Source organism: Polyodon spathula, chromosome 31 (assembly GCF_017654505.1).
Source record: "Polyodon spathula isolate WHYD16114869_AA chromosome 31, ASM1765450v1, whole genome shotgun sequence".
Taxonomy (NCBI): Eukaryota; Metazoa; Chordata; class Actinopteri; order Acipenseriformes; family Polyodontidae; genus Polyodon; species Polyodon spathula.
This window is the reverse complement of record NC_054564.1, coordinates 5,529,959-5,544,042: the sequence shown is the minus strand read 5'-3', so window position 1 is coordinate 5,544,042 and position 14,084 is coordinate 5,529,959. Positions and strand designations below refer to the sequence as shown.

Here is a 14,084-nt window from a genome sequence, read left to right as displayed (position 1 = left end):
GAATTCTACTTGAAGGTTTGTTAGTTCAGTTACACCTTGTGATAGAGAAGCAACCAGTATAAATATATACATGCTTAAAAAATAATGATGTTGGTCTGCACTTTATGCATTTGATGACTATTATTTATTTTTTTTGGTTTGTTTTTGTTCTTGGAATTTGTAAAGTTTATTTTTACTTATTTCCAAAAGTCACAACTTTTCAGGGATTCAGCTAACACTAGCCAACATTTAATGATTCAGTTTTATTGCAAATGGTTCTTGGCAATATTGTTACACAGGACCATTAACCATCCAACACAAAAACACTACATGGTATTCAGATGCATATATGCCACATATGCTATCCTGGTTTCTGCAGTACAGTGATTCTTTACGTTGCTGTACATTCACTAAGCTGAAGCTACCATTTTGTTCTGAAACTTTTTTGCAGTGCAGAGCCTCGGAAGGGGGAGTGGCATGGATTTTTTGTGAAATACAAATAAATTCCTGGAATGTTAGGAATACAGAAAACACTTAAGCAATTTGAATTTACCGATTTTAAACACTTGAAATTATTTACTCAGTCGTGTGTGTCAGTAGTGGGTTTTCAGCTGGACTGTAAAGTTTAAATATTTGTATTCCTAAATAAACTGTGGTTCTTAAGCCTTATCCTGTCTGAAATGATACAGAAGATTCCTTACCATTGTTAGAGTAAGTAGCAGGGTTCCAAAAGAGTTGCACATGCCCACATGTTGCTACAACTGTTTAAATAATGTATCTGGTTTTTTTTTTTCATTAACATCTTGACAATTTTTTACACTTCTACCTTTTTAAAGTCTGTTTCAACACTCTTTTCAAAATGGCTACTGTAGTACACTGGGGTTTGAGATCTGTCCTCTAAATCACTGCAGAAAGCGATTTTAAAAAACAAAAAAATTCTGTTGCGTACCACATCATGGATTGTGATTGCTGTTTGACAATGTGGGCAATAATCCCTACACTATCAGTTCACGATAGTGGCCATTTGGAAAAAGACTTTAAAGTGATAAGTGGAAAAAGTTGTCAGAATATTAACAGTGAAAGGAAATGACAGCTACGTTATTTAAACAGTTGTAACAACATGTCTGGATGTGTAACGCTATTTTTCGGAACTCTACTACTTTGTAATGCCAATTTGTATAATTCCAAACTTTAAAACAAACACTCCTACTGTTGCTACAGTTCCACAGCCATATTTGGGATATTATTATTATTATTATTTTCACATTCAGTCCTGCAGTGAAATTGTAGCTGCCCTTTCTGCAGCTTTTAATGCACTTAAGGATACCCCCTATACTGATCAAGGTCACACATGCTAAAGTAATTGTATCTGTAATGCTTAATCAAAAAGCATATACAAGCATTGAAGGAAGCATTCATATTGTTGCAATACAACGTTTTTTCTTTTGTTTTTTGTTTTTTATCTAATGTTATATAATCATATTGCTCGGTGTTCAATAGATCCCAGATTATAAATATGTATTTAAAACAAAACAAACTACAGATCAAATATTTACTGTTTTACAAAATCCATTCCCTTTTTAAGAAAATACAATATTTAAGCAATTTTTAAAGGGGGCGTTTACAAAATCTCACAGGTAGATTCTCATTTTATGTGATCTTTATCTTAAAATAAAATTGTTGATTTTGTGAAATGTTGATTGTAATTGTGGACTTTCCATATGACCATCAAAATAGAGTATACATTGAAAACATTTGAAACACACGAAGGCTTGGCTAAAACGAAAACCCTTTTCAACACACTGCATAGTGTTGCTTCCCTTGGTGTATTTTGCTGGGGGTTATTACTGTATTGATGTTGCTGTTTTAGAATTTAACAATCACCTTTTCTGTTTTGTTGTTTGGCCTATGTGCATAGTGTAAAAGAATGATGCTTGTCAAACCTTGTACATAGTTAGCAAATCCAGATTGTCGCTAGTTGTAGTGTATTTAGAATGCCTGTAATATTTAGCTTCTTCTGAATGTGTGTGACTGTAGGAACGTTTACTTTTTTGTACATTATATTGACTGATGTCCTTTTTTTATTTGAAATATTTTTGAATTCAGATGTGTTTTGCTTCTGTCAGAATTCATTCTGAAGGGTTTTTAATGACATTCCACAGATTTATCAGTTTCAGACTTGCTTAAGGTTTGACTTCAATAAACTGTTCTGAATGTTCAAGTCTCACACGCCTCTCCCTTTTGTGCTCTTTGCTACTTTAGAGATTTACTTTCGCTTTTGTTGTCTTTGCTAAATTGCCCTGTACCCTGTCAAGATGAGCCACAGCTGAATTTCCAGATCATTTCAGAGCACTGAGGAGTCACCCTACATTGCATCAACCATCTACTTGGTGATCCTGGGATAACCCCTAAAAATAAGTGGTTGATGAAATCCAGAGTGATTCAGCCCCCCCCCCCCCCCCCCCCCACCCCCCCCCCCCCTCAGTGCTGTAAAATGTTAACAAATGAAAATCCAGCTTTCAGTTATCCTGGTGGGGGTATACATTGATCACATGAACCCCTGTCATGTCATTATCACAAGTTAAAAACATTGTTTTAAAGGCTATATTTAATTTTGTAGCCCTGGTTATCCTTCCATAGCAGTAAGATTGTTCTTATATTCACTGTCTGTGTTGCAAGTAGCAGGACCGTCACAGGGTTTCCAGCACAAAAAGTGTGAGGCTCAGGAACAGCTGGAGTCAATGTGATGAAGTCCAGAAAACAAAATGATCACATTTTTATTATTTTTTTAAACTGCTTATAAGAGGCAAGATAAAAAAAAAAAAAAAAAGAATTAAATTAATGAAATGTCTGAATCTTCCCACAACATGAACTACAAAGCTAAGCCATTATATATTTTCCTTCTGTGTAACCATGATTGGAAGGGAAGAATTGTGATATTTGATACAGTATTTGACACTGAGTGCAATCTTTGATGCGCATGAAATAAACAAGAAGCTTGAAAGTAATATCCTTACACACATTACTTGTATTCATTGACCACAGGGATACTAAGGCTTGAAGCTTGCACAGTCTCCTGGCAAGTCTGCTATTAACTGATCATAGCATAAAGAAATCAATCCTGAGTTTGTGGATTTACTAATAGGAGTTAATGTAAGGAAGGTACAGTTTATTTAACATCAAATTCCTGGCTCCTGATAACTTAAACAATATACTTAATTGAAGATAGTTGTGAAACCCAAGACTGGGTGCAGGGCCAGTGTGAGTTTCAAACCATTTCATTCATTGGGATTGATGCAATTGCAATACCACTTTGATCCTTACTATCAAAAACTAGCATGGGTTGTTTATTCAAGTCTAATGAATGGGGTGATAAAAACGTGTAAAATTCTGGTTAATTCCTGAGTGGGGTATTATTGCTTTAATATTAAACTCCATTGCGGAAAAATGGCAAATAATGCTAAAAGCAACTCATGTTTTTATTCTTCTGTTTTACTGACTCGCCTCGAGAGGCATCACGCAGTTGAACCAATAGCAGCGCAATATCGATGGTTGCCCAGACAACAGGTAGGCAGGTTAACAAGCCACAGACGGACGATATCAAGAAAGCAGATTGCACGGCTGGGCTGGGTGAGGAACAACATTGTAAAAATCCATGTCAGGACCTGAATGACAGTAATAAAGAAATAACAGAAACACACGAACCTGCCAGTCAAACTGGCTTGGAATTGCACATACACTACAAGAAGGAGGAGTGTGCGAGAACTAACTTTTATAAAGATCCATTCAGATTTGTAAAGAAGCTATTCACCAGTGAGAAACATGGCATGCATACAGATTCAAAAAGGGAGGAGCCTATGTCAATCCCACCTATCAATCCACCAGAATACCAAATGGAGGGCTGTGCACCTAAGTGGAAAGAAGTAGAGCAAGCTGTGAAAAAAAACAAGGGCACCATCATCCCCAGGGCCTAATGGAGTTCCGTACAGAGTGTATAAGAGTGCTTCAGGAGTTATACGAATCCTGCGGAAATTGATGAAAGTGGCATGGGAAAAACAAATTATACCAAGAGCATGGAGCCAAGCGGGTGGAGTCTTTATACCAAAAGAAAAAGATTCTGCAAGCATCAGTCAGTTTCGCCTTATTTCCTTATTAAATGTAGAAGGCAAGATTTTCTTCAGCATTATTGCTCAGAGATTGTCAACTTACCTATTGAAGAACTGCTTCATTGACACTTCAGTACAAAAGACTGTGTGATCTGGCAACAAATTCAATCAGCTAAAAAGGAAAGGAAGGAGCTCCATGTGACATTCTTGGATTTGGCTAATGCATATGGTTCAGTCCTACATGAACTTCTTTGGGCAGCATTCGATTTTTATGGCAACAACAAATTTAGTGAAAGCCTACTTTGGCGATTTGCAATCAGAATTCAGCACTACATGGCAATGCCTAGAAGTTGGAATAATGACAGTATGCACAATTTCTCAACGAGCTTTTACCTTGGCAATTGAAGTAACTATTGGGGCATCAAAATGGGTAGTGGGAGGAGAGCGCTTGGCTTCTGGAATGCGACTACCACCAATTCGAGCATACATGGATGACATGACAACAGTGACTACAACAGTAGCCTGCACTAATCAGTTATTGGCAAATTAACCAATAACATTATATGAGCACAAACTAAATTCAAGCCCGCTAAATCAAGGAGTGTCTCTATAGTTAAAGGTAAAGTAGTAGATAAAAGGTTCTACATTAATGGCGAGACAATACCAACAGTGTCTGAGAAGCCTGTCAAAAGTCTTGGGAGATGGCATGATGGAGACTTAACGGACACAGCTCATGTGGGAGAAGTGAGACAACAAGCAGTGGAAGGGTTGAAGAGCATAGACAGCAACGCTTTACCAGGCAAACTGAAACTCTGGTGCTTTCAGTTTGGTCTACTGCTAATGCTGCTGTGGCCATTGACTGTGTACGAGGTTTTCTTGACAACAATTGAAAAGCTGGAAGCTTTAATCAGTTCATACGTCAGGAAATGGTTGGGAGTTCCACATTGTCTCAGCAGAGTGGGATTTTATGGTAAAGGAATACTGCAGCTACCAGTCTCTGCTTTAAAAGAGGAGTTTAAGTGTGCCAATGTCAGACTGAAAATTAGTAGAGTCGTGCGATAAAAGCGTAAGGAAGGCAGCACCTGTGTTGAAAACTGGAAGGAAGTGGACGGCAAAGAAAACTGTGGAAGATGCTAAGGCTGCCCTTCGAATCGGAGATATTATGGGTCAAGTTCAGCATGGAAAAGGTTTTGGTCTTAGTTCAGCTCCTCCTACATGACACAAGGCAACCCCTGCTCAATGGAGGAAGCTGGTAGTTAATGACGTGCAAAAGCAGGAGGAGAGGATCAGGTGTGTAAAGGCCATTTCCCAGGCCAAGCAGGGAGAATGGATGAGAAAAGTGTGACACAACACAAGGTCAGCTGGCGAGACTTACGGATAATGAAACAGAGCAGGATCGGTTTCCTCATGTCAACACGTGACGTTCTCTCACCACAGAACCTAAACCTCTGGGTAGGAGAGGATCCACTATGTCCTTTGTGTTCATCACCAGCAACATTAAGGCACATTCTGACAGGATGTAAGGTGGGTCATAGCCAAGGACTGTTTATTTGGTGTTAGGGCTTAGCATTGGAAGACAAACATAACATGGCCAGTAAGTTGCCACCAGTTCCATCAAAACATTACACAACAAGGACATCACTCCTCCGTGTAGGTGAGCAACCACCAAGAAAAGATATTAAAACCAAGCCTCGTCTAGGACAACCGGAAGCTGCTAGAGAATGGAAAATGCTGGCAGATGTTGGTCAACGGCTTATTTTTCCACCTGAGATTGCCACCCCTAACCTTCGACCAGATATTGTTTTGTGGTGTAAAATAATAGTGTCTGGCATAAGGTTCGAGTACTCGAGCACTAAATTACTCGAAATTTCCACCCTTAAGCATGCAAAAAAGAAGGATCTTTAAACAAACAACAGTAGAAAACCATACATGTTGCTGTACCCGTCTTGTCCGGTAGGTGGCAGCGTGATAATATGTAGGCGGTTTGTTTTCCACCAGCAAGGTTTCTCTTCCTAGTTGTGTGTGTTTAAATGCCACGTCCTGCTACAGAGGCACAGCTCTCCTCTTAAAAAGGGTAAGACTTGAAATTAATATTACAGTTACTGACATGGGGGCACACCTAGGATTATTTCAGAGCGGTTTCGTTAAGCAGATCGGTGTTCCTCTTACATGGGAGCAGAAGTATTGTTTAGCGCAGTGTATTAATAAAAATATCAAACAGGAGCCTGACATAATGGTTCAATTCCAGTGTGTTTTTAAAATATAATACAGATGATATACATTTCACAGTGTCTGCTAAACCGATTCAATTGTACGTGCAAAACATGCAATATATTTACAATTTGATACCGCAATCTTCAATTATTAAGTAAAACTGCCACAAAGAACGTGTCTTTCTGCAACTGGTTGAAGGAAATATGTTTTAATTGATTTACTTATAATGAATATTTTTTGACTGTTTACAAATAACATTAAAAACATTTAATAAAATATATAATACAGTTACTACGTTGCAACAGAATAAATACATTGTCAAACTGCGCGTTTCCTGTGTAAAGAGAAAGAGACGGGATCCCTTTTATTGGACTAACTAAACAACAATTATTCACAAGCTTTCAAGACCTCAGAGGTCTCTTTAGGTGAAAGTACCTTTCTCTTTGTAAAGTTATTGTACAAACCAAGTAGGTATTGCATTTTACGCATGTGTTATTTCTTTCTTAATAGGACCTCAATGGATTTTTTAGCATTCATATTTTAAAAGGACCAACCCCAGAATTAAGATGAAGAAAAGCGTTGTCCCTGACTTCATTTCTGAGGCTTCCATTAGACTGATTCTCTTTGGGGTTTTCTTGTAAGTATTGATTCTGGCCACTAGTTTCCCAGGATGCATTTTCTGTAATTATATGTACATTAGTCCGTGGTGTACCCGACGGCGTTGTGACCAGAGTAAGGGCGGTAAATGATTTTAAATACCATTATCCACAGCTGTAACAATTACTATATTCAAACAATTACGGTATTGAGATTCAGCTTTTATTAGGGTGCTGCCCCAAATCCTCTTTAGAAAGATACAGGGTATTAATGCTTGTTGAAGTTGATACACCCGCAGGCGAACAGGATACACACGCACACAGATACACATGTACCTTTGTATGCCTATATTTGTGGGGACTTCTCATTGACTCTATTTACTGTTTCTAACTCCAGTCAGACAAAACTACACACAGGGTGAAAGTCGACAACAAATTAAATATTTTGGCACTTTTTTTTTTTTTTTTTTTTTTTTAAGGTGTATTTAGTTCTTAAAAAGGTGATTTACAAAGTGGGGAGTTACTGTGTTTGTGGGGACATTTTCTCAAATCTTGTCCCCGCATTGATAGTAACACAGGCCCTGACACCCACCCCCCCCCCCCCCCCCCAGTGATATGAAAAGGAGTACATACGATAGATCATTATCTACTAAATTGTCCTGAGAAAACGCTGATTACATTTTTTACATATCTCACACATTTTCATGCACCTACAGTGAGCTAGTTGTGTATTTGCAGCTGTGGTGGGGAATGTGAATGTGTGTTAATAACACGGTATGTGTTTGTTTTACTGATGTATTTTTTGTATTGTTTTTTCAGAGTAACAGAAAAGCTTCCCCCATTCCATAGGGATATCCAGCCGGAGGAACTGTGGCTGTATAAATATCACCATGTGGAAGATGACCATGTGCCAACAAGTCTTATGTTTGTACGTCTTGCGTAGAATCATATTCACAGTGTTTCTGATTAATGCGTTTTAAAGTGATACTGAACAGCAGACAGAGTGCAGAACAAAATTAATACTGTTCTCTCCAGTCTACATATCCCTGCAATGTGTTCAGCCTAGTTTTTAAATGTTCTGTACATTAAAACACATGGCAGAGTGGCTTCGCTTCAACTTACAGACTGTAACTAATTAAATAATTCCATAAATCTTAACATGCACTTTCTTTATGTATGTCTTACATGTGCAATTTTGAAAGAAGCCCATTTAAAAAAAAAAAAAAAAAAAAAATGAGGTCATATTAGGTACCATACTAGACTAAAGGACGCTGTCTTTAGGGAACTCCAATGGGTTCACCTGGTAAAGCCAGGACCACGTGGTGTGCTGGGTGAGTCATACAATCAGGGAAACGCAGGCATAGCTTTGCAAAGTCACTGATGCCTGTGGTGGATTCACTGGGCTGCAGCTCAACCCTTTTTTTTGAAGCACCACAGTGAATGACATAAAGAAATATGGCTTTTGTAATGTTGTTTTTTTTCCACAGATTATTGCTTTTTGCACCCCGTTGGCAGTGATAATACTGTTTCAGTTTTTTAAAAAGGCTGAGAAAGGGGACACCAAAGAAGCATGCTTAGGTACCCTTTTAAGGCTGTACTTTTTAAGTTCTACAATGTCACTGTTGCAATGAGAATCAGTGAGCTAATGCATCTGTGTTTTCTATCTCACTTTCACAGCAGCGACGCTAGCCCTGGTTCTCAATGGGGTCTTTACCAACACTGTTAAATTAATTGTAGGGAGGTGAGTTTCAAATTCTTACTAAAGGGTTGTATCTAGCAAAAATAATTCAATAAACCTTCCCTGTCATGCACACCCATGTATTTAATTAAAAAATGTAAAAAATTAAAATCTGGTTTTATGAAAATATCTGGAGCTTAAGGAAAGTGAGGTTTAATATGATTCCTATACCTTGCATTTGTTATGTAAACAGAATACCACATGTTTATTTCAATGAGATAGGATACCCACTCATCCTCTTTGGGGGCTTGTCAGTTATTCGTCCATCCTCATAAGTGGAATAACTGTTAATTTTTATATATAACAAAAATATTTAATCTGTAGAAATATATCCAAATAGGCCTTCAATTACAGACATTGAGAAAGACTTCTGGAAAAATGTTTGTCACTGAATTTATTAAGTTCTGAGCTGCCTAAACCTAAAAGTACATTAAATGAAGCTTCATTAATAATTTAGCTGTGATCTCAAATAGATGCCCACAGAGGTTGGGTTTTAGACCTTGCCTTCTCTTCCTGGCAGCTCAGCCTGGAGGTTGTTGCTTCCGGTTTCTGATGTCTTGGGTTTTTCTTTCAGGCCTCGACCAGATTTCTTCTACCGCTGCTTCCCTGACGGACAGATGAACGCTGAGATGAGATGCAGTGGAGACCCGGACACTGTGATGGAGGGGAGGAAAAGTTTCCCTAGTGGACACTCCTCCTGTAAGAATCAGATCTCCGAATTAAAGGACTGCACTGTTCTTACCTCTTTATAGGCTCATTCTTTTTATTCAAATAACAGTTTCTCAGGCTCAAGCTACAAGCAATGCAGATTTAGAGAAAAATAATAATGACTCAATGTTGGAGTAACAGAACCACTAAAAAAAAACGAGAAAGTAAGAAAAAAATAGCAATTAAAGCATCTTTTTGGTATTCAACACTACAGAGCTGTTTAATTTAGGATTAGAAATACAAAAAAAAAAGTTTTGAATAGAAGTCTTTTTCAATGCCTTGACATATGTTGACTTCTAGTTAATACCTTTAATGTTGAATTGGTTACGTTTATTTTAGCATTCCTGCATTCAGCCCTGTTGCGTGTTTAAACGTTTTGGATAATTTAAGTTTAAACATCTTGGGCCATTTCCACAAAGCAGTTATCACTGTGTTAACACTAGTTAACACCATAAAGAAAGCAAAACATTCATGTGAAAAAGCTTGAACTTGGTGACAGAACTATTTGTGGCCTGTTTATCCACAGTCGCCTTTGCTGGCCTGGGGTTCGCAGCCTTTTACCTGGCAGGGAAGCTGCACTGCTTTAGCCCATCTGGGAGGGGGAAAGCGTGGAGGCTCTGTGCCTTTCTGATGCCTCTGATCTTTGCTGTCATGATTGCACTGTCAAGGACCTGCGACTACAAGCATCACTGGCAAGGTGAGGCATTTTAACTGAAACGGGTTGGGGGGGGTGAGCTCTGCCTGGCTGCTTTATTATGATTTGCCCTTAAGATCGGGCTGGGTCACTGTCTCCCCTAATTCCAGCCTTGACACAACTTGGCATAGACCATAAGGTACTGGAAGGAGTCTTGAGGGATCCTTTTAGTCATTCATATTGGGATTGGTGTAGGATCCAGCTGACGAAAGTGCCGTTCAGATTCACCCCAAACATGCTCAATTGGATTCCATGGATGGTGGGTTCCATGGAAGATACCTGAGGTCTCAGTCATGCTCCTCAAACCTCACAATTCTGGCATGGTGGATAGGTGTGTTGTCATCTTGAAAGTGACCATTGCCACCAGGGTACATCATTGTTGGCTGGACTTGGTCTTCAACAATGCTTAAGTGATCTATGGTACTTCTTTCACAGTTATCACAGGACTCAGGGTTTACCAGGAGAACGGGCCCTGCCCTAGGGAGTAGGCATGACCTAATAGAAGCCAGGCAGTGTATGTTCCACACATATCTGTTCCTTTCTGTGTAACCCTTTCCTTTTTTACCCCCAGATGTTCTGGTTGGATCAGTGATAGGACTCCTTTTTTCATACCTGTGTTACAGGCAACATTATCCAGCTTTGACCGACGTTGAAAGCCACAGACCACTGCGTTGTAAAAACAAGCTGCCAGTGACACAAGACAGAAAGATTTCCAACTCATTCATTCTTCCAGTATAGGGATCCAAACCATCCTCTGGGACTGTCGTTTTTAAGCAATTCAGAATACAAAACAGCTAGCCGCAAGGTTATTGAAGGTTGTGAAACAACATTAAAAAAAACAAAAAAAAACAGTAACTGTGCTCTGAATGAAGAACCTGTGGTAATGATATAAGATCCAATAGATATAGTTAAAGAAAAACGTATTTAGTTTAGCCCACTGAGTAAGTAGATTCAAATATTCATTGTTTTTTTTTTTTTTTTTTTTTACTGTCCCTTACCCTTTTACTGTGTTTGCAATCATTGCAAGGGGTTAATTTGGCAATTGCTCAAAAACAACGCAGTTTTTATATAAGTGTCTGTAGTGGTGCTTTAAACTGAGTTCAGGAGCTGCTTTCAGTTTTAGTTGCCTGCTGTAGATAAATGGAACACGTTCTAGATCAGCTACAGTGTATATAAGTGCAGCAAGAGCCAACACCATTGAGTCAAGTTTCCTTTTGTTTTGCTGGCTGCACCCTGCACTGTGCTTTGGTTGATCAATACCTATGTCAATGGCAACAACAACAATATCTGCATATTATAAACCGACCTATACATTATAAACAATGCAGTTAATTATCAACAGAAGAAAAGGGGGACCAGCGATAATACTGTCCGTGCTAATAAGAAGAGAGAATTTTTTTTTTTTATAGGTAATAACTTAGTATTATATTAGTATTATGGAATTAATTAGTATTATACCTCACTTTCAAAGAGAATGTAATATTTCAATTCTGTTTGTTGTTGCGCATGATTTTAAGTAAAAAATACATAGTCTGTCTGTAAAGTTGTATTTGAAAGTGTGTTCTGTCTTATTAATGTCATGTAGTAAACCCAAAGCAAAACTGCCTTCGAAGCAACTTTTAATGCTACCATAGATGGATTAAGAAAATCTTCATATCGCAATCTGTTTTTTAATTCCTCAGGAACTTCTCAATTATAAATCTGCTAGATATTATTTTCTTCAGTTTTATATCTTGTTATATTCATCGGACAATCTTCCAAACATTTCCCCAGTGGTTTAATTGTGATTACTGTTTTAAGTGTGAATGAATGTGCTTGCATATTTTCTCCTTTGTGTTTAGTTTTTTGTATATTTGATGATATCATCTATGGATAACACGACAGATATTTTGTTTAGAAGTGTCTGTTAGGACAGGAGAAGCTGACAAAAACCTCATCTGTGTTTCACATCTTACTCTAGCTCAAAACATGATGTCTTTCCTGTAGGACCAATGTAAAAGTCAGCCAAAAACAGATCAAATTGAGGACTCCATATTACCAGACAAGGGCTTCGATGCATAAGATGGCTTTAGTCACTCCCTTTGGTGCTGGTAATGAGACACACACTCTCGTTCTCATTGTGGGTTATATTGGTTTGCCAAAACAAACAGCACGTCTCTAGAGTACGTCTGTGGTTTTACAAAAATATAATGCCTGTCTTTGCTCACGGTTTTCAACAAGGTGTTTGCTGTAGTGCCAGTTGTGTATTGTCAGTGTCATTTAAAATCACAGAAAGATACAAACAGGTCATTAACTAGCTGGTATTCCATTGTGCATTCCTTTTATTGTTGGCTGAGTAACTTGTTCTGTGAATATGCCAAACAGCATATTGAAGCACATTCTGTTATGTATTTAAACATTGTCTCTGTGTGTAATTCTGATACCTGTTATGTTTACAAAAAAAAATAAAAAAATATGTGCTTGTCTTTTTTTATTTTTATTTTTTTTTAACAAAAATCCTGTGGGGAGTGATAGTGATAATCCTGTACCATCACTAAGCAATACAAAAGGCATGTGTTTCTGTACAGTACAGCAATGGTCAAATACTGGATTACAGGGGGAACTGAGCAACCGTTAACCCAATACCAGATGGATTCCTTGGGTCTGTAAAATGCTCTAAAAACTCAGCTGTGATTTATCCTGGTGGGGTGTATGGTTATCAAATGATCCCTTTAGTGAATTAGTCAAAGGTTCTTACACATTCGAATGCAATTCACTTTACAAGATAACCTAACCATGAATTACGGAATCATGAAATAACAATAAAGCACTGTCTATAATATATATATATATATATATATATATATATATATATATATATGTGGTTATTGGTAGTAATATATGATTCATTCTTAACTAAGTAAGAATGAAAGAAAACACTATCGAAGATATCTATATATATAATATTATATATATATATATATATAGAGAAGACTAGTGTTTCTTTCATTTCTTACTTAGTTAAGACTTTGCTGCAGGATGCTTGATCAGCAAACAGGTCATTTTTAGCTGTAGGAAACAAAAGCTTGAAATCTTATTTCAGACTGAGAGCCATATAAGTATTGCTTGGATCAGAATGAGTTTATTAATAGCATTCACATGCTGTTATGTACTTGTATGTATAGATAGAATGCATGCATAAAAATTGGGATTGTGTTTTTTTTTTTTTTTAAAGTAACACAGATTAAATTAACAACATGGGACCTCCTTAAAGGCAGATTTTACTGACAATCTGATACTCATGAAACCACATAGCTTGCTCCAATGCTATATGTGTTTTCCATATGATTATCTGGGGAAGCAGGTGTATGTTAAAATGATGTTAACAATGGATTGAGACAAGTTCAGGAATACTTTAAAATGGAAATGATATACTGTACTTCTTCAATGGTGGATGCACCTATTATTTTCTCCATTGTAATCTTTCTGCTTCTCGTTGTTGCCGAATAGCTGCACACAATTGTCGTGCGGGTAATATACTGCAGGTCTACTGGATCGCTGTAGACTGTTGGCGTTGTTTTCAACAACTTCCAGCAGGCTACAGTTTGACACATTGTCCTTTATAACTGCTAGTATAGTGCAGTTTTGTATGGTTTGATTCAGTGACATAACTGTGAGCAACTGGATTGGGGATATCTATTCCAAGTGAGGGTCAGAGCTAACCTTTGTGGAAATCCCGAATCCAGACATCTGAGTCAAAGGCAAAGACTTTGCAACAATTCATATTAAAATTAGCTTTTTCTTCTTCTTTCACATGAAGCAGAGGCTGCTGAGGTGTTGAAAGCTTAGATGAATTATTCTTTATTTAGTCCAATAAAGGCATCACCTCTTTCACTTTGTATATTACGAATACAAGATTTAATAATGTTACCCACTGCTAGGCTAGAGGTTATATACTTGCACAGCTGCACGGTGACGCTACATGCTTGTTATTTCGGTTTGGAAGCACCCCGCAAAGGCATAGACCCACAGGCGTATATCCTTGTTAATCTACCATTTACAACCCTTAC

General features: G+C 37.8%; 1 protein-coding gene across 2 annotated transcripts; it reads left to right on the top strand.

Moving 5' to 3' along the window:
• The first annotated feature begins 6,087 nt into the window (after positions 1–6,087).
• On the top strand, positions 6,088–12,500 carry LOC121303131 (phospholipid phosphatase 5-like). 2 transcript variants are annotated; one of them, XM_041233620.1, is made up of 8 exons: positions 6,088–6,159; positions 6,810–6,936; positions 7,715–7,823; positions 8,383–8,473; positions 8,573–8,636; positions 9,208–9,332; positions 9,868–10,038; positions 10,607–12,500. In XM_041233620.1, exons 2-8 carry the CDS (start codon positions 6,866–6,868, stop codon positions 10,771–10,773), a joined length of 798 nt encoding a protein of 265 aa, XP_041089554.1. In that variant the 5' UTR covers positions 6,088–6,159; positions 6,810–6,865; the 3' UTR covers positions 10,774–12,500. The 2 variants fall into 2 exon arrangements, with proteins under 2 accessions (XP_041089554.1, XP_041089555.1); XM_041233621.1 differs by having other exon boundaries at positions 10,659–10,775.
• The last annotated feature ends 1,584 nt before the right edge of the window (positions 12,501–14,084 follow it).